At 42.8% G+C, this 22423-nt stretch overlaps 1 protein-coding gene across 1 annotated transcript in view; it reads left to right on the top strand.

Moving 5' to 3' along the window:
- Nucleotides 1-22423, top strand: part of rbfox3b (RNA binding fox-1 homolog 3b) — a gene marked incomplete at both ends in the record, with an annotated part of 274642 nt that overhangs the window by 235344 nt on the left and 16875 nt on the right. The window contains 6 exons of the mRNA XM_083896472.1: nt 2137-2190; nt 6087-6179; nt 6941-7001; nt 7089-7142; nt 17282-17414; nt 19828-19867. Of these exons, the coding sequence (XP_083752598.1) occupies nt 2137-2190; nt 6087-6179; nt 6941-7001; nt 7089-7142; nt 17282-17414; nt 19828-19867 (435 nt within the window). The remainder of the gene's footprint in view (nt 1-2136; nt 2191-6086; nt 6180-6940; nt 7002-7088; nt 7143-17281; nt 17415-19827; nt 19868-22423) is intronic.

The raw sequence follows: 22423 nt of genomic DNA, 5'->3' as shown, positions 1-22423 counted from the left end.
GAAGAAGAAGAAGAAGAAGAGATAGAGACGAGAGGACGACGAAGCTGAGCCACTTCATCGGCTCGTATTTACACATTTTTTAATAAATCACAGTTAATCCGTCAATTAGACTTGAGCACAGAAGTGATTTGCACATTTAAGATCAACCATTTGTATTTTTCATTTTCCTAGTTCTATTCTCTTCTGTTCCATTCTGTTGATATTCATAAACACACAGAAACACCTAAGGACACCCAGCGCTCACACTGTGTTCTTTTCATAAGAATCAACCACAAAAATATAATGTAAGAAGGAAAAAAAAATAACAAATTAAACCAGAAAATCCCTAAAATGCTCATTTGGGTGGATTGAACCTTTAAAACGTGAAGTATTTAAAGGGACAATGTGTAGTATTTATGGGTTTATATGACTCAAAATCCACTCTTTTATACATATTATGTGCTCCTGCATTGTCTAGTCGCTGTATAATAGTTTTTGTTTCATTTTCGTAGTGTTTCAAAAAGTCATGTAAAATAACATGGTCGCGGGCCGCGGTTGCATAGTCACTGTTAGCAGAGAGACGCCATGTTTCTACGGGAGCCTGTGAGGACAAACGCGAGAGAACAAATAAAGCGTCTCTTTACTTGTAGCGGAAGTCCCGCCTCCACTCTAGTAGCTCCGCCCTCTCCCTCGCCTCACGAACTTCATCTGCTGACACGGAGAAAGACGACGAGGACGACATCTGACCCTCCGAGGACACCGTAGCACTCAGGGAAGGGAGGGGGTGAGCAGAGGAGCAGTTCTTTGTTGTAAATGTAAATTTCAGCCTCTCCTCTAGATGGCACTATAAACGACTCACTTCACCTTGAAATAAAGTGGTATTTTTGAGGAATCAACCATTCAACTCACAAGCCCCTCCCACTTCCTGTTTCTAACTGTCCAAAAACCAGTGAGAAACAGACAAAACAACGTGTTTTAAAGTTGTCGTATTCCAACAACGGTTGAAGATGCAGATGAAATGTTTGGTTTGTGAGCGTCACGAGGCGTTCAGGAGCTCGCAAGTTTTTAAATTACGGTTGTGAATTGACAGAGAAATGACAGTTTTAACATCAGCCTCGAACTCTCCGAGGTTTTGCAGAGGCGTCGCAGAGCAGGAACTCTCACTAACCGTTTAACACGCGTTGGTTTGCATTCGCCGTAATAACGCAGCGGTTCGTGCTATCGGAAAAAATTCCAACGCTTTCTGAAAGCTGACAAGTTTAGAGTCAAAGCCGACGTGTGGTTGTTATGGGAACTTCGCCCTCGCTGCAGCGGGAAGCCGGCGAATCTGCGTCTTCGGTAGCTAGAGAGTTGGTTTTTGGACATTGAGACAAAAACTCAAACAAACGTCATTTTAAATGACATGTTATAATGTTTTAAATGTCAAATTTAACACACACACAATCTGGTGTTCATGTACAACTACAGTGTTTTTTTTTTTTCCTCAATAAAACTTTGAATAACGAGCCAGGTATTGAAAGTTCTTCCGGACAAACTTACTCACAGGATCTTTTTCTGTCCCTTTTATGGTTAAAATAAGCAAAAAACACAGTCAAATATATAAATAATGATGTCAAAACTAAGATAAATGAAGCCAATTAAAGCTCTCCTTCCTTCCTGAATGCAACAAAGTGTGTTTGGTGTTTAATATTCTGCATTTATGTATAAAAATACCTATATAAGTATGTGATGTCGTTATTGGCTTGACCAATCAGTGAACTGCGGTGTGTCTAGCTCCTCCCTTCAGGTGCCAGACCACTGTGACACACTGTGGGTTCGAGTAACTCTCGTATTCTTTGTAATAATTCACCCAAAAACCTGGAGTGAAAGCAGGTTTGTGCAGCGGCTGATTATCGTGGACCCACATCTCTCTTTTAAAAACTTTAAAAACAAACGCGTTAATGCTCTTTCACGCGTGCCGTCGAGCCGCCAGAGCTGTTTGCTGAGCTAAACAAATGCAAATTGAGCGGCGTTTCTTCGCTAAAGTCACATTTCCATATCGTCTTAACGCTTCTCTCTGTCTCTCGTCCTCTTCAGTCGACTCTTCTGCTCGCGAATTCGCAGCCAATGAGGCTTTCTAACGCTGCCTCTCTTCTCTTTTTTTCTCTCTCTCTGCAGCAATTTGGGAAGATTTTAGACGTGGAGATTATCTTTAATGAGCGAGGATCCAAGGTAAGTGAACTAGAACGCCAGCTGCTTCATTACCATGTACTTTCTTCTGTTTCCTAATGATGGCATTAGTGCAGTGTGTACTCTGGTGGAGGGCAGTGGTCTCTAAACCTGGTCCTGGAGACGTAGATCCACCATGCCTCCCCCTCTCTCTCTCTCTCTCTCTCTCTCTCTCCCTCCTGTTGTTGTTGTTGTTGTTGTTGCAGCTCTAACCTGAGTTGTGAATCATTAGCCCTGTCAATCAATTCATTATCGAGCTGTTTCGCAATTCACTTAATCCACAAACAGGCTGCAGGTCCTCGGGCTCATGCAACGGAAACCGCTTGATTTAAAGGAGCCCGTTCCTCTTTGAAGCTGCTGCAAATGATTCTACATTATTCATTTGTTCCCTTTTTTTAAAAAAACATCGGGATAATAACGTTAAGAATATTAACGACGACGGTGTCGCGTCAGGGGGAGGCTTCGCCAAACAGAGGAAGATATTCACGCTTATTTAAAGTGGACTTTTTCTAGTTTTGGACATTATTGGTTCAACAAAATCACTGCTGATTTGACGGGGACATATCCCGGGATATAAAGCTTCACCCAAAAGAATATACAGTTTAGACAAACGTGTTTCACAATCCCACAACGATGGAGAAAGTCGGGATTTAAAAAGAATAACAAAAATAAAATGGACGTCAGTCAGAAGTCACTTCCTCCAAAGAAAATAAAAGCTCTTCGCTGTGTTCCTGTCAATGGAAACAAATACGGTCAAATTTAATCCAACTCTGTGACAGAATATGAATTAAACAAACACGGCAGCGTCGTCATTATTATTATTATTATTATTATTATTATTATTATTATTAATAAGTTAAGTGGAAAAGAAAGTGGGTGAAACTGCACTTTAAAGACAGTTTTCACAGTGACTTTACTCTGTAAACACTCTCTAAAGTAATACTCTATCTAATCTGATTTAAATAATACACTTTTATTATTACCTTTACATTCCAGAGAACACCTGGTTTATTTTTTTGGGCTTTTGTAATGTTTACACGTGTGTTAGAAACAATGAAAGTGACTCTAGATATGGACAAATTATGCTAACACAAATAGTTAAAGGGCTAAAGGGTTATTTAATGTGTAATAAATATGATGATTATCAATTCAGCAGCCTTTAAAACCAGGGAAAATCGTCATCAGTCTGATTGATCGCCGCTAACAGGAAGCTGCTAACAGGAAGCTGCTAACAGGAGGACAAACCCCTGGAACTGTTGTGTTTATGTAACGGCGTAGCTTCCTGTCATGTTCGCGCTTATTATTACGCTTTTCACTCTTACTTAAAACACCAGCAGAGAAACATCAGTGCTGTATCCGTCTCTGAGACGCCGACCGTGGACAGGTGAGCGCGAGGAGGAGGAGGAGGAGGAGGAGGAGGAGGCGTGAACAGCCCAGTGCTCTTCGTCCAGCTGTTCATTTAATGGAGTGCACTCAGCTCCACGGCCGTCCATTCATAAAGCAGACAGCTCTCCGTGGCCGGCTGCTGAGGCACGAACGCTATCGATTCCCATTCATACCTGCGAGCGGTTCGGGCCGCGGTCTGAGCAGGAAGTCCAGGAACCGGGCGCCGCCGCCGCCACCTCCACGGTCGCCGCCGCTGCTCTCAGCTCACACTGCCAGAGAAGATTGAGCACCGGATAAACCTGCCTCCTCCGCCGCAACACGCATTTATTGTTTGTGCCCCGCGAAGCCATTACCCATGATGCCTCTCTCTCTTTCTCCCCCGTGCGCCCCGTGTGCTATATAATGAACCTACCAGGCCATTAATAAACAATCTATTTCCTATGAAAAAGCTTTGGCAATTTGCATTCAATATGTTTGTCTCCCCCGTGAAAAATGGCGGCGCCGCTCTCCTCCTCTCTTGTAAGCTAATTATTTGCGCATGATAAAAAAGAAGAAGAAGAAGAAGATGGAGGGAGTGACCACAGTTAGGTGAATGTCCAAAGGATTCATTTTGCCCTCGGTTCCTTTTTTTTGAATGTATTTCTTTATCTCCGTCTTTCCCCCAAGGACAGGCCTCACGTTATGTATGCGTGTGCATCGCTCAGCAATCTCTCTCACATGTGTGTTACATCCTCCAGCAATTATCAGGCACCTCCATACCTGTATGTGTACTGTGCATATATATATATTTATATATAGAAAAGCAAAGGACTGGGACTCTTAATGCGTCCACTGTAGAGCTCAGGTCCAGAGTCTCCCAGTCCACATAACTCAAGGATGTGACAAAAACACCTCAGGGGACGGAAGGAGCCTCAGAGCTGGCTCTTAAATGAGAGAGAGGGGGGGGGGGGGGGGTTATTTTGGTCAGGGTTTAAAAGTCAACGTCGTCCTCGGCTCGTCTTCATCGCGGAGGACGATGTTTTGTGCGAGAGCGTTACGAGCGCGGAGAGTTTTAAAAACACGGCTGCCGGTGCGGGTGCACGAGGGGAAGGCTGTGTTAGCCTGACAATAAGAATACGCAGGGGCGATTCTAGAGTCTGGAGGGAGGGGCCCTAAGCAAACATTCCCCAGGGGGCCCCTTCCTTCCAACCAGTGCTCATCACCATTATATTATAAATAACGAAAACTGTATGAGGTCAAAATAAATTAAAAAAAATTAGAAATGAACGAAAAAACCTTGTAATTAAAAAGTGTGCGAAATAAAACAATAGAATACTGTAAATAGCTTTTTAAAAACTATATAAACGTAGTAAAAAAAAATACATTACACTGTAAAGAACCCACATTATAAAACAATATAAATATATAGAACAATAAAATGCTGTAAATAACTGTAAAAAACATATATAAACTGAGTAAAAAAGATATGCATTATCCTCACATTTCAGTAAAAACAGCCCTCAGGCTCCCAGTGTCGGGGGCCCCCGTTCAGCTCGGGGGCCCCGAGCATTTGCCTGCCTTGCCTGTTCACAAACTCCGCCTCTGCGAACATGTTCATGACCGTATGAAGCTGTGAGACAATTATATTTGACTCCAAACTGAAAGTGTGTGTGTAGCGCTCACTCTCCCACACCAAAGTCCACAGAGGAAAAACAGCATTTTTTTTTTTTTAGCTCACAGTGAAAGAGAAAACGATTTCAAATCAAACACTGAAATCACAAAATAACGTATTTAAACTGAGTGATGGAGGCAGCAGCTCCCGTTTCCCCCGAGAGCCAAACATGCTCTGGAACCTTGGTGCGGGAGAGTGAGCAGTTCATAAAACGGCACAAACGTCAGTTTAGGGCTAAAGATTAAGTGGTGAACACAATCTTCACAATCTGCCTTTTGTTACCCCCCCCCCCCCCGTCTTTTCCCCTCGTGTCCCTGATTTCAGCAGAACTGTCCCTTTAACTTTTCCCGCGTGGAGAATGAATCTCGGCCGCTCGCTCTCGTCTTCGGAGGAAGACAAAGGCCGTGTTGCCCGAGCTTTGTAGATAATTATACGGCGGCGGTGACGGCGCAAAAACACAGTGTTTTGCATCCGCCGCTTCCTGACATTCACCCGTGGCACCGAGCCTGTGCTGTTTAATTGGCTAAAGCAGGCAGGTTTGCTGTTGTGTGAGGTCACATCACCGCCATCCTCTCCTCCTCCTCCTCCTCCTCCTCCTCCTCCTCCTCCTCCTCCTCTTTGGATCTCTCTGTTTGCTGTTTCCTGACGCCTCACTAACTGCCTCTAATTAATCTGGCTGCTTACAACTCGACTTCTGCTGCTCACCTTCTCCTGTCTTCTCACCTTTTTTTCCTCTTCTCTTCCCCTTTCTTCTTCCTGTGTGTGTGCGTGTGTGTGTGTGTGTGTGTGTGTGTGTGTGTGTGTGTGTGTGTGTGTGTGTGTGCGTGTGTCTCTTCCTCTATTCTAACACGGCCGCTCTCAGGGCTTCGGGTTTGTAACTTTCGAAACGAGCACAGATGCCGACCGTGCGCGGGAGAAACTAAACGGTACAATCGTAGAGGGACGCAAAATAGAGGTGCTTTCATATTTATTCCCCCCCCCCCCCCCTTTTTTTTTTCTTCTCTGCTCGTGCTGCCTGCTGCCTCTTTAGAAAACCGAGGCATTTGCATGCGTCTGCGGTGTGTGTGTGTGTGTGTGTGTCTGCTGCGTGTGTGTGTGAGTGTGTGAGTGAGGTGTTCTGACTGCGACGCACGATTCATTCACGTCGGCGTGAACGCACACGTTGTCCATCACGACCTGACAGTGCAGAATGAGAGCATGATCATCGTCCTCTGGGTTCCTGTCAAAACTAGAGAAGATCTGCATCTCCTCCTCCTCCTCCTCCTCTTCCTCCTCCTCTTCCTCCTCCTCCTCCTCCTCCTCCTCCCCCTCCCCTCCCCGCTCGCTCGTTCTCATCAGGTCAATAGAAGAAAATCAAAGCACTGTCTGTGTTTTTCTTTCTTTTTTTGTTTGGAATCCATTTGTTTATGCAACCAATTACCGATTTTGGAGAATGCTCTTGTTTTCTTTTGTTTTGTTTTGTTTTGTTTTGGTTTTAATTGTATTTGTTGTTATTCAAACCTGTGGATAATTGGCGCATGCTCACCCCCCCCCCCCCCCACCCCACACACACACTCTCTCGTTCCAGTAATTTATTAATGTGTAAGAGAAGCGAGACGATGAATGCATCCATGAAAAAGAAACACTATCACACCAAAGTGCAAGAAAACATTCTTTATTTTTATTTATTTTGACTTCGGTCGGTCATTAACGGCCCGTGTGTGTGTTGTCGAACAGGTGAACAACGCAACAGCGCGAGTGATGACAAACAAAAAAGTGGCCAACCCGTACACGAACGGTAGGTGCTGAAAGTCACAAAACCAGAAAAAAAATACACAAAGTTTCCACTAAAGTTTTCTAAGTTTTTGTCTTTTTCTTTTTTCAGGCTGGAAGCTGAACCCAGTGGTGGGAGCTGTCTATGGTCCTGAACTGTACGCCGGTAAGAGGCCAAGGCCCAATTCAGAAAAAAACTATTTTTAAGCTTTGATTTAATCAGATGTGATTTGATGAAATGGATGGTGACACACAGACCAGACCAGACCAGACCAGGTTCCTGGATCAAACTGGATTAAAAGTCTGACTTTAAACATTTAACATTTACGTCACGACAAACTGAAGGAAAATAAGAAGTTTGATTGACATGTGTGTCTTTATAATTGACTTTTGACCTTTTGTTTGACCTGGTTCATGATGTCACTTTTATAAAAAACTGCCGCATCATGTTTTAGTTTAATCAATCCACTACGAGTCCAACTGGTTCAGACCGGTTTAAACCTGGTCTCAGACGGATTTCATGTGAGATTGAATTCTCTGCCAGTCTTTGACTTTGACATAATCATGTTGATCCTGAAAAACTACCACACACTGCATTTCCAGCTGTTGTCCTCCATTTTGACTCTCATTAGGGCCTGAGAACCCTGTTGTTTTCCTTGAGATTATTATTCTGATTATTATTCTGTGGCTTTACGGTCATTTTTGAGGGCGTTTGCGTGGATAAAAAACTCTTGTTTTAGTCTTAGTCTTCTCTGACGGGCCAGGAGAGTGTGTTCAAAATGGATCTAAGGCCAAGCTGCACTCACGTCGCCCTCTTGTGGGCCTCATTGTAATGACTTCAGACGTGCTGATGTGCTTCCAGGCTCCATATTCGAAAGAAGAAGAGGAAGTTTTCTTGAGGCTCAAGTTTGAACTGTCACACACATACATTTAAAAAAAAAAAAAAACTAGTTGTAATATTGGTGAAAGTGGTTCTGAGACAGTCCTCGTCTGGACAAATCTGATTTGAGGGGGAAATCAGATTTACCTGGTTTCCCTCTGTGCCTTCCACACCGCACACAATCCCAAACCTGAGCCCCTGAATCGGGCTGATCCCGAACCGAGAGAACATGAGATTCCCGCTCGGATCAGAGTGAATCCGCGAGCGTCTCAGATAAGCAGTGGATGATCCCCGGCTCTCGCTGAGTGGCTGAAGGAGCCCGAGCCTTTGTTTGCACGGTGTGTGCAACTGTAAAGCTGAAGAAGAAGAAGAAGAAGAAGAAGAAGAAGAAGAAGAAGAAGAAGGAGAAAAATGATTTGAAGAGCAGGCGCCCCCTGCTACTGTTATCAGATTGTGGAGCTGCCGCCGTGGATGGATTTGCCAAGTGCGGCAGATTGACTTTTACAGAGCTAACGGAATAAGGGAGATTGAGCGAGCGATATTGTTGGCACCTTCACTGTCGAAGGCCCCCGATTCCTTCTGGTCTCGGTAATGGAGGAATGAGATGAGCTCAGTGGGGTTTTCCCTCTCTCTCTCTCTCTCTCTCTCTCTCTCTCTCTCTCTCGACATGCCAGCTTTATTGCTGTATGTTATATGAACCCTTTGCATTTTAATGAGGGGGAAATGGTACTATTTCATTTGGAAGAAGTGCTGAGCACATCGCGCCACTTTAACGGCTTTCCTTTCTGCTCATTAGACTAAAATCTGTTCATTCCCCGGACAGCTTTACGGCGAACCTCTAAATAACTGTCCGTGACAGAAAGCAGTCATCTATCATTTTTATTCCTCACCACCCCCCCCCCCCCCCTACATCCCAATCCCCTCACCCTCCTCCCCCTCTGCCTCCCACATACTTCTCCTCCCCCACCAACGCTACCATTCACTCTGTTTTGACATCTTCCCCTGATAATTACACACACACACACACACACACACACACACACACACACACTCCTCTGCGTTACGCTCAAACATATAAATCATGAGTCAGGTGGAATTTTTTTTTTTTTTTTTTTTTTTACTGAATGAAAAGTCTTAATGGTGCAGAGTGAGAGAGAGAATTACTCACAGAAAACTGCTGAAAACCCCCGGCTTTCATCACATCCCATCTGGACCTTCGCTGCATCCTCGCATAACTTCACAGTTGCGGTGGGGGTTTACTGTATGTGAAAATGTGCACAGCAGCGGCCACTGCTGTTCAAAACAGGTACTGCAGTCCCAGAACGGGGCAGCAGAAAGTAGAACATTGGAGCGTGGGTCGGGGTTCATCCACAGAAACACAAAACTGTCCAAACTTTCAACTTAACTTTGCTGCATTTTCACGTGTCAGCAAAAGGGAAAGGGGGGCGGAGCTTAGAAGTGAAAACTTTTTTCTGCTCCGAGCAGAAGCTGAGATGAGACGAGACAATGATGCACTTTTAAAAACAACCGTCCTGCAACTGTCTCCAGTTTCCTTTCTGGTCTTTACTTCATGCTTTTTTCTTGGTCTGATGTTTTTTAAAGTGTGTTTTTAAGTCTTTAATCATTTGTGACCATAGCTGCTGTTGAACTCTGCTGTCGAATAGACCAAACATAAAGACATAAAGTTAAGAGTTTACAGGTCGTAAATTAACATTTGAATCGTGAACAAAGTGGCTGAGGCACTGTGGTGTCGGTTGTTTTGCGTTGCTGTGGGGACGTCGTGGTCGTCGCGGTCACGTAAAGATGGCCGACCGCCCAAAGGAATTTGTTTTATTTTGAAGGGATAAAGAGATTAAAACCTCATAAACGTCACATGCTCAGACCTTTAAGTGAGTCCAACTTGTGTTACCGATCGCTGACCTATATACTTACACACACACACACACACACACACACACACACAGAGAGAGAGAGCGCTGTCCCTTGCCCTGCTTTTGCACTCAGACCAAAGTATCCCAGCACACAGAAATAGATAACCTATGTAGAACACAGACACTAATACGCGTCTCCTCTTTCACGTGCGCGCTCTCCATAACACACTCTCTCTCTCACACACACGCACGCACACACACACACACACTCACACACTCACACACACTTCCCAAATCATCTCATAAATCAGAGGGAGTGTGGTCCACCACTCCAGGCAGAGGAAGCAGGAGGGGCCGCGGTGATTTATTGGCTGCTAATTTTTCAAGTCGTCTTGACACGGCGCTGGAGTTTGCCAAGCCTAAACGACAACATATGCTTGCCAGCTGGGAGGATGGGAAACATAAATAAGAGATAGATTTTTGAAACAAAATCACACTAATGAGCAGGAGGAAAAGTCAGTTTTAGCATAAAAAAAAAAAAAAAAACGTCATGTAATAATCATAATAAGAGGAAAAGCAGTCTTTGATTTGACTCGCTCCCTCCTCTCCACAGAACAAAAACATAAATTGGTTGCAGGGAAATAATCATAGCTACAGTTAATATACTTTTGGTGGGAGTAAAATGGGTATATAAAGGCGATTAATCACTGTTTATCAGTCCTCATTTCTGTGCGGGAGATCAGTAAAATTGGTAGCCATAAATCCTGACTCGGTGACAGCGCACTTCGTCTCCATTCGTCCTGGTGCTACAGGTTTATTGTCCTCAAAACCCATTCAGGAGAATGACGGATGAGAGAACTCACGCCAGCTCCCAGCTCTTAACCTCTTCCAGGGCAGATTGGCTCCTCCTACTGATGGAGGAGGTGGAGGAGGAGGAGGAGGAGGAGGAGGAGGAGGAGGAGGAGGAGGAGGTGGTGGAAGGAGGAGGAGTAAGGGTCGTACAGGCAGGCAGCACCAATCCTGGGTCAATGCCCTTTTTGCCACTCGACGTGAGATGATATGGAAATTCCCCCGGCTCGTTTATCCTGATGAAAAAAATCCCTCCTGCGATTCATGACATTATTTATGATTTCATATGAATATATATATATATATATATACACATATATATATATATATATATTTAAAATTCTCAAACATGAAATGGAGCCAGATTTTGTTTGTTGTCCATAAACTTTTAGAAAACTTTCCCTTCAAACTGTTGAAAGTCTAGGTTTTTGTAGAATTCACTTTGTGGTGTTTTCAGCCAAATAAACAGGGAATATAATAGATTTAAACTCACATACTCTTCTTTAAAGCTTTTTAAATCTAAACAAATTACATTCAACATTCAAAACTTGACGCTGCACACAGGAAGTGATTCATTTCAACAGCAGCGTCACGCCGGTAAAGCCAGCTGTTCCCCTACTGTCCCCACCCGCCCCTGCGCTGCTACTGTATACACACAAACGCTCCCTCAGTCAGGTCTGATAGTATTGCTTGACAGAGTGTGTCTAAAGATCAGGAAGGAAGAACATCACCAAAAGTTACATACTGCAGCTTTAACTTTATGCATTTACACAGATTGATTGTGGGTTATTTTGTATATTTTTATTTTATATCCAATCAATTTCTTTATATTCGGTGTAACAGGCTGTAATTAAGTCACCACACTAAACAGAAAAAAATGTGTCCCCGTGTATAAAGTTTTGGGAAACACTGACATGATGTCACACTCTTTAGCAAGTGCACGCATACATTATGCAGATTACGCTCTGTTTTCAGTGGTGACCAGAATAGACATCGTTAAATTACACCTTACTGCGCCGAAGCACGGAAAACGCAGATTGAATTAATCACAGAAAGACGTTCAGAGGCAGATCTGTATGCACCGACGTGTTCCGCTCCTCCGTCTTCAAAATAATTGGCAAACTTCCGTGAGTCGCTGGACTCTTTCAGCACCATGGACAGCTGCCTGTCCACAAACGGCCAGAGTTCCTTCCTTCGCTCTTCTTCTTCTTCTTCTTCTTCTTCTGCTCCTTCACAGACGACACAGAGTTTTTATGGAGTTAGGTTTGTGTCAATATTTTCAAACAGCGATTTATGAACTGATTTATTTGTTTGAAAAGACACTTTGTGTTTGAAATGATCAGAATTTTGTTTTCTCTCCCTCGCTTCTACTTTGAACCATGTTTTCTAGCCACAAAGGTGGATTTCCGGTCAGATTCATAAATATAATTTTTCTATTGTGATCTAAATGTGGTTTATTTTCTTAAGGAATAATTTTAATGAATTTTTGAAATTCAGGAAATGATCCATTTGCCCTGATTCACTTTGACAGTGAGCTGAGTTTCTTCAAAAAAACAAAAAGTATCTCGGAATGACTTGAAATTCACCATCATAATAGTCGGCATCGCCCTGAACAAGGATCTGTTGAAAATATTTGCAAACCTCTTAAGGAATAATTTTCATGAATTTTTGAAAATCAGGAAATGATCCATTTGTCCTGATGCACTTTGACAGTGAGCTGAGTTTCTTTGAAAAAATAAAAAGTATCTCAGAATGACTTGAAATTGTACGTCCTAATAGTCGGCATCGCCCTGAACAAGGATGCGTTGAAAATATTTGCAAACCTCTTAAGGAATAATTTTAATGAATTTTTGAAATTCAGGAAATGATCCATTTGCCCTGATGCACTTTGACAGTGAGCTGAGTTTCTTTGAAAAAATAAAAAGTATCCCGGAATGACTTGAAATTGTACGTCCTAATAGTCGGCATCGCCCTGAACAAGGATGCGTTGAAAATATTTGCAAACCTCTTAAGGAATAATTTTAATGAATTTTTGAAAATCAGGAAATGATCCATTTGCCCTGATGCACTTTGACAGTGAGCTGTTTCTTCTCAAAAACAAAAAGTATCTCGGAATGACTTGAAATTTACCATCATAATAGTCGACATCGCCCTGAATAAGGATCTGTTGAAAATATTTGCAAATCTCTTAAGGAATAATTTTCATGAATTTTTGAAAATCAGGAAATGATCCATTTGCACTGATGCACTTTGACAGTGAGCTGAGTTTCTTCAAAAAAACAAAAAGTATCTCGGAATGACTTGAAATTCACCATCATAATAGTCGGCATCGCCCTGAATAAGGATCTGTTGAAAATATTTGCAAATCTCTTAAGGAATAATTTTCATGAATTTTTGAAAATCAGGAAATGATCCATTTGTCCTGATGCACTTTGACAGTGAGCTGAGTTTCTTTGAAAAAATAAAAAGTATCCCGGAATGACTTGAAATTGTACGTCCTAATAGTCGGCATCGCCCTGAACAAGGATCTGTTGAAAATATTTGCAAACCTCTTAAGGAATAATTTTAATGAATTTTTGAAATTCAGAAAAAAGAGCTTTTCCATCTGTGTACAAGACAGAGAAGAAAGGCTAATTGCCGTCTAAATACATGTGGACAGATCCTCTCAATGTTGAGTGTACGTTAGGGGGATAATTAAGCTCCAGACTTTTGATTAGATTAAGCTGTTTTTTTTTTTTTTTTTCGTTCCCCAGCCTGGATTAAGCGCTCGTTGCCTGATGTATTTGAGCGGCGAAAGTATTAGAGGGATCAACCTTGTGGAAAATCAGATCTTCCTTTATGGGAGCCGGTTATGACCCCATCATCGGCACAGAGCTGGATTACCTCAGGTCCAACTGGCTCTGCAGGTATTGAGCTTCTCTCAAGTTGACACATATGACATATGAGGTGCAGTGTGACCCCGACGCCCTCCAGCACATAACTCATATCCCCCCCCCCACCCCCCCAATCCTCCACCTCATGCTCCCTCCTCCTGGAGAAGGTGTTTGACTTTGGTGTCTGGACCGGGTATGTGTTCTCATACACACAACGGGGCTGTTGTTGCTTTTCATGCCGGCTTACTAAGGTGTGACAGTGCCTTTGATTTATGGGTTATTATTGAAGCAGTGTAGCCTATCGCCAACTCATTACCAGTTTACATTCACATACATCAGCGCATGCATATTGCATACAAATTTACCCAAAGAAAGAAAGAAAGAAAGAAAGTCATATTTATTCTCACAGCACTTTTAAAACGACAGCGTTTGAGCCACAGTGCTTTACAAACGCAAAGGGTTAGACAAGGCACAACAAGAAAGAACACGTATATATGAATATATTATCCATGTGTATGTGTATAATTGCCTTTTGTATGTACTCAAGGCGCGGACTGAAGTCATCTCGCATTACTATGATTCTACGGCAACCTGGAAACGACCGATCAACAGACTGATTAAGAACCCTTAAACTGTTGTAAACGCTTTAAATAATACTTCAAAAATATCTGTATTTATGACAGCAAAGATCCACAAAGTAGCCAAAAGGGCCACCGTAGTGACCCGACGCAACCGGAGAAGGAGTTATTATAAACTATAGACTTTTTGAGGTTAATAAAAATGCAGCATTTGTACACAAACGGCCTCAAATCTATCAAAGACAGTGTAGTTTTTTGCCCTTTGGTGACTCGGCGCTGACTAATTTAAATGTCAAGGTCAGCATTATAAATCACCGGGTGGGGACGGTGGCGTCCTGCGCTGGTGTCCTGGGTGGGCGGAGCAAGTGGGCGTTTCCTGGACAAATGAGACGCAGAGTTTGAATATTACGCGTGCGGAGTCGGACCTGCTAATGGAGCGTGATGCTAATGGCGGAAGACATTAAACTCTGTGTGTGTGCGCGTGTGTGTGTGTGTGTGTGTGTGTGTGTGTGTGTGTGGTGTGCGTGTGTGTGTGTGTTTTTAAAAGCACCACCGATCCGTCTCCCTGTCAGCCTTCAGTGGTCGACCGTGATGAGCTCCGTTCATTAGGATCCTCACCGTTTTTTTGTCCACGCGTTTTATCATCGCTATTTGCACACAGTGAAGACGCACAAACCAGGATGCAGATGCGCTAGGCAGTGGGCTTGCTCAGGGGCACCGCAGCCCTTGACCTGTCCTTGGATTTGGACCAACAACCCTCCGGTTACGAGCCCAAATCCTTTCCTCTTGGCTGCATTTGACTTTTTTTTTCTGATTTTTTATCTGAGCCAAGAAACCAAACATAAATCTGAATGTTTATTTTTAAGGCTTCTGTAAACAACAAAACCAGTGGTGGCTTCAGGGTCTCTGTCAGGGTCTGCGTACGAGAAACCGCAAAAGTTTTCTTTGGTTTCAGTGTTTTGGAAAACAGAGAGTGAGAGTGAGAACATCCCATAACGCCACCCTTTTTGTTTTTGTGGATACAACTTTGGGAAAAAGTTAAATTTGCTCTCACCATCTACGTCGTCGTCGTCGTCGTCGTCGTCTTCTTCTTCTTGCGCGAGCTCCGTGTGTCTTTCTCCATTTTTGTTGTGTTTCTGAGTCACAGCGCCACCTACAGGCCTGGCATCATATGAAACGATGAAAAGAAAATACACAATACAAATCTGATCGTCTGAAACACTGTGGACGTGACCGACTGTCATTAACCGGTGGAGAGAGGAGCATACGTCCGTATTTACGTCTCTGGAAAAGTTATTTTTGTTATTTTAACCTGCGATCCTCACCACAACCTATCCCCCCCCCCCCCCCCCTCACCCCCTCACCCCCTCACCCTCCAACGAGATCAGAGAGGAGCTCGCCATCGCAGAGCGAGCGAGCGAGCGATCGCTGATTGGAGAGAAACCAAAGTGGTCTGTGATGAATTTGCCCCAAAACATGTCATGGAAATGAAGGAAGAAGAATAAGGTGAAGGGAGGGTGATGAGGAGGCGTAGCCGGGGATGAAGAATAATGGAGATGAGTGCGCGGTGATGTACTAGGCGTTGGTGTGTGTGTGTGTGTGGTGGGGGGGGGGGGGATCTGGATTGCTGGGAAAAGAGCTGAGCGACTTAATCACGCAGAGAGATGATGGGCTGTGTTTGTTTGTGACTCCACGGCAGAACCCTCGTCATCAGACCGGTTAAAGGTTAAAGTCCGAATTCGTTACGCTTTTAAATGAGTCGAGCGACAGAAATGGACACGAGGACGTGTTCTTCAGGAGGACGTGTTCTTCAGGAGGACGTGTTCTTCAGGAGGACGTGTTCTTCAGGAGGAGACGCCGTCGTACTTTGTCCTGCAGTGCGATCAGTTGGAACTGGAGCTGCAACTAGCGATTATTTTCATAATCGATGAATCGTTCGGTCCATAAAATGTCAGAAAATGCTCGAAAACGTCGGTCAGTGTTTGTCAAACCTGGAAATGACGATGTTCTCCGATGTTCTCCAATGTTCTCCAGTGTTCTCCAGTTCAGTTTTTAATGATTTCTTTGTTATGTGGAGCAAAGAAACAAAGAAAATATTCACATTTAAGAAGCTGAAACACTCAGAAATGTTGTTTTAATCACGAAAAAAGCTTCAAACAGATGAATTGATTATCAAAATAGTCGATTAATTGTTTCAGCTCCGGTTGGAACTGTCTTCGTGTAGACAGTTGATCCAGGACCAAAGCATCGGCATCCTGATCTTCTCTCTCAGTGATCTATCACCGTTACATATGGTATAAAGAGAACTAGAAGCACTCGGAGAGCACAGACCTCCACCAAGGCAGCTCAGCCCCCACAGAATAGCGATAAAAATAGTGCCCAAAATTGAATCACTTGTCCTTCCCATTACAGACATTTCCTGAAAATTTCAGCCAAATCCGTCCGCAACTTTTGAAGTTATCTTGCTAACAGACAAACGCTGTCGAATACATCGATCAGACAAGAAGAAGATAAAATACTGTGTGACTTGTTCAGTTTTGTCAAAAGTGTCATCAGACTTTTGACAAGGACAGATCAGACTTCCTCACCTCCAACCTCCACGTTGGTCATTTGCTGGTTTAGTTGTCAGCAGAGAGCGTTTGTAGCTGCGTGATTGGCTGAATCTGGTCTCAGGTGGGACTCTGTGATGTCGGGGGGGGGGTCACAGTGAGGTTTGGGCCTCGGACGTCCAGCCCATCTGCTCCATCTTCCCTTGAGGGAAGTTCTGAACATCTCGTCAGGCTGTTCATCAACCTTCACCTTCTGTTTGTCTCTAGCCAACGCGTAGAAACGCCCTCTGCTTCTAAACACCCCCCCCCCCCCCCCCCCTCCGGTTCCCCTTGCTGCTAGCCCATTGTGTCTAAACTATGCAGAAGCCGTGGTGCGAAACTAGTGGTATTGCATCCATTACCTGCCGGTGCTTCAAGGCCGCCCCTCACCAGGCTCCGGGAAAAAGGATGCGTACAGCAAATGTGGATCCTTGCTGAGTGCGGCACAAAGCAGCGAGCTGGGGAAGAGGCAGAGTGCTCGATGAGCCGCACCTAGAAAAGATTAAATCTATTGTTTCCTTGTCTTACGCATAATGCATTCTGTCACAGGGAAAAGCCACATGTCTCTCTCTCTCTCTCTCTAATGTATTCTGTCAGAAGGTAAGCAAAGCCAAACGAAGGCTGCTCTCTCAAAGTCATTTTCCTCTTCTTTTGTGTTTCCCACAGTAACAGGGTTTCCCTATCCCGCCACAGGGGCTACGGTGGCCTACAGGGGCGCCCACTTGCGAGGTCGAGGGCGGGCCGTGTACAACACGTTCCGCACAGCTCCGCCGCCGCCGCCCATCCCGGCTTACGGAGCGTGAGTATAGACTGTGTGATCTGGTGTTTGACGAGACTTTCCTGCTCCGGTTTCACTGCACTGACAACTTTAGATTTGCATAAATCATGGTAACGTTTGAAATGAGAAACATTTCTGTGATACGCCCTCGAGCGTTTTATGTAAGCGCTGTCAGATATCAGCGTGGTTTCCTCCTGCTGTCCCTCTGCACAGAGAACCAGCACAAGACCATGTCTGCTGCACCAAAGTGGAAATGTAGGAGTTTTACATCAGGTCACACTGGAGTTCTTCATCCAACGATTACTCCATCAGTTTTTGTTAGGATTTACACGACCGTTCAAAAGTCAGGGCTCACCTGTACATTTTTTGTGTGTTTTCCATTAAAAGTCAGACTTTTATTTATCAAGAGAGTTGTAAAATGACAATAAAATATAGTAAAGACATTGACAAGATTAGAAATAATGATTTTTATTCAAATTAATTAGTTTCATCTTCATTTAATGTTATATTCAGTAAAAAAAAAAGTGTCTTTCATTCAAAAATAAGGAAATTTCTCAAAATGTAAAAGTTTCTCTCAATTCTTTTTTCTCAAAAACATTTTTTTTTTCACCAATTTTTTTTTCTCAAATTATTTTTCCCTCAAAATCTTAATTTTTTCTGAAAATTATTCTTTTTTCAAAAATTTGATCTTTTTTCAAAAAAATTGATATTTTTTCAAAAAAATTGATATTTTTTCAAAAAAATTGATATTTTTTCAAAAAAATTGATATTTTTTCAAAAAAATTGATATTTTTTCAAAAAATTGATATTTTTTCAAAAAAATTGATATTTTTTCACAAAAATTGATATTTTTTCAAAAAAGTTGATATTTTTTCAAAAAAGTTGATATTTTTTCAAAAAAATTAACTTTTTTCAAAAAAATTAACTTTTTTCAAAATGTTTTATCTTTTCTCAAAAATTTGATTTTTTTTCTCAAAAATTTGATTTTTTTCTCAAAAATTTGATATTTTTTCTCAAAAATTTGATATTTTTTCTCAAAAATTTGATATTTTTTCAAAAAATTTGATATTTTTTCAAAAAATTTGATATTTTTTCAAAAAATTTGATATTTTTTCAAAAAATGTGATATTTTTTCAAAAAAATTAACTTTTTTCAAAATGTTTTATCTTTTCTCAAAAATTAGATTTTTTTTCTCAAAAATTTGATTTTTTTCTCAAAAATTTGATTTTTCTCTCAATATTTGTTTATTTTTTCTCAAAATTAATAAATTTTTTCAAAAAATTTGGGGGGGGTTTTCTCAAAATTTGAATTTCTTCCACAACATTATTTTTTTTCTCAAAATTTGAATTTCTTTCTCAAAATTATTTTTCTATCAACATTTAAATTTTTTTCTCTCAAAATTGTAATTTCATTCTCAAAATGTGTTACATTCATTGAATAAAGGTGATTTTTTTTCAAACTTTTGAACAGTAGTGTACCTCAGTGAGACAAACTGCAGCTCCCGTTTTCCTGTGAGCTAAAAACACAGGTTTTCTCTGTGGGATTTGCTGTGAAATTATCCTTCAGTTATCTTTGCTAAGTGGCTAAAACAGAGACAGTGAAAGCAAACATCTCCGAGTCCGTCCGTCACACAAACAACACACACACACACACACACACACACACATGCTCTGACTGTGACTGTGTCCCTATGTTTGTACTTTGCCTGTTGACAAAAGGAAGAGCTAACAAAGCCACAGGGGGAGCTGCTGTAGAGCTGTAGAGCTGAGAGAGCGTATTACCGGGCAGATCTCACTGGACTGTGACCACGGCCTCTGCTGAGCTCCTGGCTTTGCGCAGCACTGCCTCACCACTCAGCTCTTATCAGTGTGTGTGTGTGTGTGTGTGTGTGTGTGTGTGTGTGTGTGTGTGTGTGTGTGTGGCCGTGGGAGAGGTCTGACGGAGGCCGAGCAAGGCCCCGGCATAGCTGTCTATCTGTGATTAGATCAGGATCCATCTTACTGCAGAGAGTCTCAGCGTTGAAGCCTGGACTGGAAATCCCATGTCCCCTCTTTCCTTTCCTTTCCTTTCCTTTCCTTTCCTTTCCTTTCCTTTCCTTTCCTTTCCTTTCCTTTCCTTCCCTCCCACTCTGGGGCCTTTGCTCCTGATGGCAGTGGTTGATTTATATGGCAGAGTCATGTGACTCCTCCCCACCATCACCCTCCTGACAACACTGCAGCAACTGGAAAAGACAAACAATTTTACCAGAGCAGAAAATTGGACGAGGATGTGAAACGGTTGCACTTTTCTTTTTCTTTTTTTTTGCTTTAATGTGTCATTCATTATCGGTGGTACAGTAAGAGCTGACCTGGCACAGGCCCACAAATGTCGATCTGCAGCGCTAACGCTAACACTGACGCTAACGCTTTCCCTCTTTCTTTCTTTCCTTTCACAGGGTGGTTTACCAAGATGGCTTCTATGGTGCAGAGATCTATGTGAGTACAGTTTGCTGTTTAGATGAAACACAAGTAAAGCAGACACACACACACACGCACACACGCACACACACACACACACACACACACAGCCTCTGTGCCAAGCCGGTGTCGATTAGGTCTCTGTCTTCTTTGCCAATAAACCCAACAACAGAATTTAGAACCCCCTCCTCTCCTCCCTCAGCTCCTCCCCTCAGCTCCTCCCTCCTCCCCTCAGCTCCTCCCTCCTCTCCCCGTCTTCTCATCTATGATCTCAGACTTTGGCAGAGACTCAGACTCGTGCTCAACGTCCTGTGTCAACTTAGGTCGTCTCTGCCTTCACATCGGCCTGTTTGTTTGTTTGGTTTGTTTGGTTAGTTTTCTGCAGCCGTCGCCCACTTCATACCTTCTTCTTTACCGTCCTCTCACTCAAGAATACATCCATACGGAAGAGGATTAGTGCCACACAGGAAATAAAATATTTGAGTTCTGACATTAAACTCTGAATTTCTGACTTTTTACAACTTAGAATTCTGACTTTTAACTCAAATTGCTGACTATTCTCAGTATTCTGACTTTAAAACTCAAATTCTGACTTTAAAACTCAGAATTCTGAGTTTTAAAGTGACTTTATTCTCAGTATTCAGACTTTATTCTTCAGAATTCTCACTTTAAAACTCAGAATTCTGAATTTATTCTCAGAATTCTGACTTTAAAACTCAAATTCTGACTTTAAAACTCAGAATTCTGAGTTTTAAAGTGACTTTATTCTCAGTATTCTGACTTTAAAACTCAAATTCTGACTTTAAAACTCAGAATTCTGAGTTTTAAAGTGACTTTATTCTCAGTATTCAGACTTTATTCTTCAGAATTCTCACTTTAAAACTCAGAATTCTGAATTTATTCTCAGAATTCTCACTTTAAAACTCAAATTCTGACTTTAAAACTCAGAATTCTGAGTTTTAAAGTGACTTTATTCTCAGTATTCTGACTTTAAAACTCAAATTCTGACTTTAAAACTCAGAATTCTGAGTTTTAAAGTGACTTTATTCTCAGTATTCAGACTTTATTCTTCAGAATTCTCACTTTAAAACTCAGAATTCTGAATTTATTCTCAGAATTCTCACTTTAAAACTCAAATTCTGACTTTAAAACTCAAATTCTGACTTTAAAACTCAGAATTCTGAGTTTTAAAGTGACTTTATTCTCAGTATTCACACTTTATTCTTCAGAATTCTCACTTTAAAACTCAGAATTCTGAATTTATTCTCAGAATTCTGACTTTAAAACTTAGAATTCTGACTTTATTATCAGTATTCTGACTTTTTTCTTCAGAATTCTGACTTAATTCTCAGAATTCTGACTTTTTTCCTCAGAATTCTGACTTCATTCCTCAGAATTCAGACTTTAAAGTCAGACAAACATGTTTTTCCTGTGTGGCACTAATGAAGGACGTGCTCGCTGCATGACGTCTCCAAAGACTCGGCCCGGGTCGGTCGTTGCTCGTAGGCTCACATTAGTTCATGCACAGATGCAGATTTCTCGTCGTCGTGGATACGGATCCTTTCATTTTTCTTTTTTTTCCCCTATGTTTTTGTGGATGAACTGTGGCCTCTCAGCGTTTGGCTGGGATTTCCCTGCTCGCGGCTCCATGAGCGGAGCTGGTTCCTCCACAGCCGTCGCCGTGTGGGAGATAAGAGCAGCGACTGCAGATAAAGGGATTATCCGTTCACCCTCTGGAGCCGTCTGTGCAGGCGAGGTCACGTCAGGCGGGGTCACGTCAGGCGAGGTCACGTCAGGCGAGGTCACGTCAGGCGAGGTCACGTCAGGCGAGGTCACGTCAGGCGTCCACTGCTGGTGTGTTTGCGGGGGACGATGTAATCTGTAATCTGTCCCTTTAATTTGAGTCCGCTGCCAGTGAAACGACTGGTTTTCTTCTTCTCTCGCTCTCGTCCTGACGACAGCCGGTGTCTGGGAACAAAATGGTGGAAATCCAGTGATGTATGGCTTACATAGCGCACCCCCGCGCACACCCCCCCCCCCCCCCCCACATGATAGGACTGTATTTCACCGGCTTTTATTGTTGCGACAACCGCCGCTGCCACAGAGGACGACACCCGCGCTGCTCTTTGACTGATCTCTCACAGCAGTTCTAGCACCTCCAGCTCAGTGCTGCCCCCCACTGTCCCCTGACCGACGGACGCCGCGGCCCAGGTCGCTCCATCAGTCACGCCGCCAGCTCGTCCCCCGGTGTTTTCACCGCCATTAGTCTAGGCACTCGGTCAGAGCTCTGCTTCAGACTGACCGAGTGGACGCTGAAGGTCTCCAGTGAGCAGGAGGGAAGCCGTCCTTTAGCCTTTAGTGTCCTTCACAGTTAGTCAGTGGACACGAGCTTGTTTTTAAAAAATCAATCTGACGTGTCAAAGATTTCACTTTTTGGAAATAAATGACCTGCTGATGCGTGAGCAGAGAGCGACGCTGGTGTTTGAACTGAGATGACGCGGCATGAAGCGACCAAACACAGATCTCAGACCAGGTTTGACCATGCTTTTCTGTCAGATAACTCAGAATTCTGAC

Source organism: Microchirus variegatus (assembly GCF_963457635.1).
Source record: "Microchirus variegatus genome assembly, chromosome: 10".
NCBI lineage: Eukaryota > Metazoa > Chordata > Actinopteri > Pleuronectiformes > Soleidae > Microchirus > Microchirus variegatus.
Note: the sequence above shows the minus strand (reverse complement) of the source record. Positions and strands in the feature narration are given on the sequence as shown.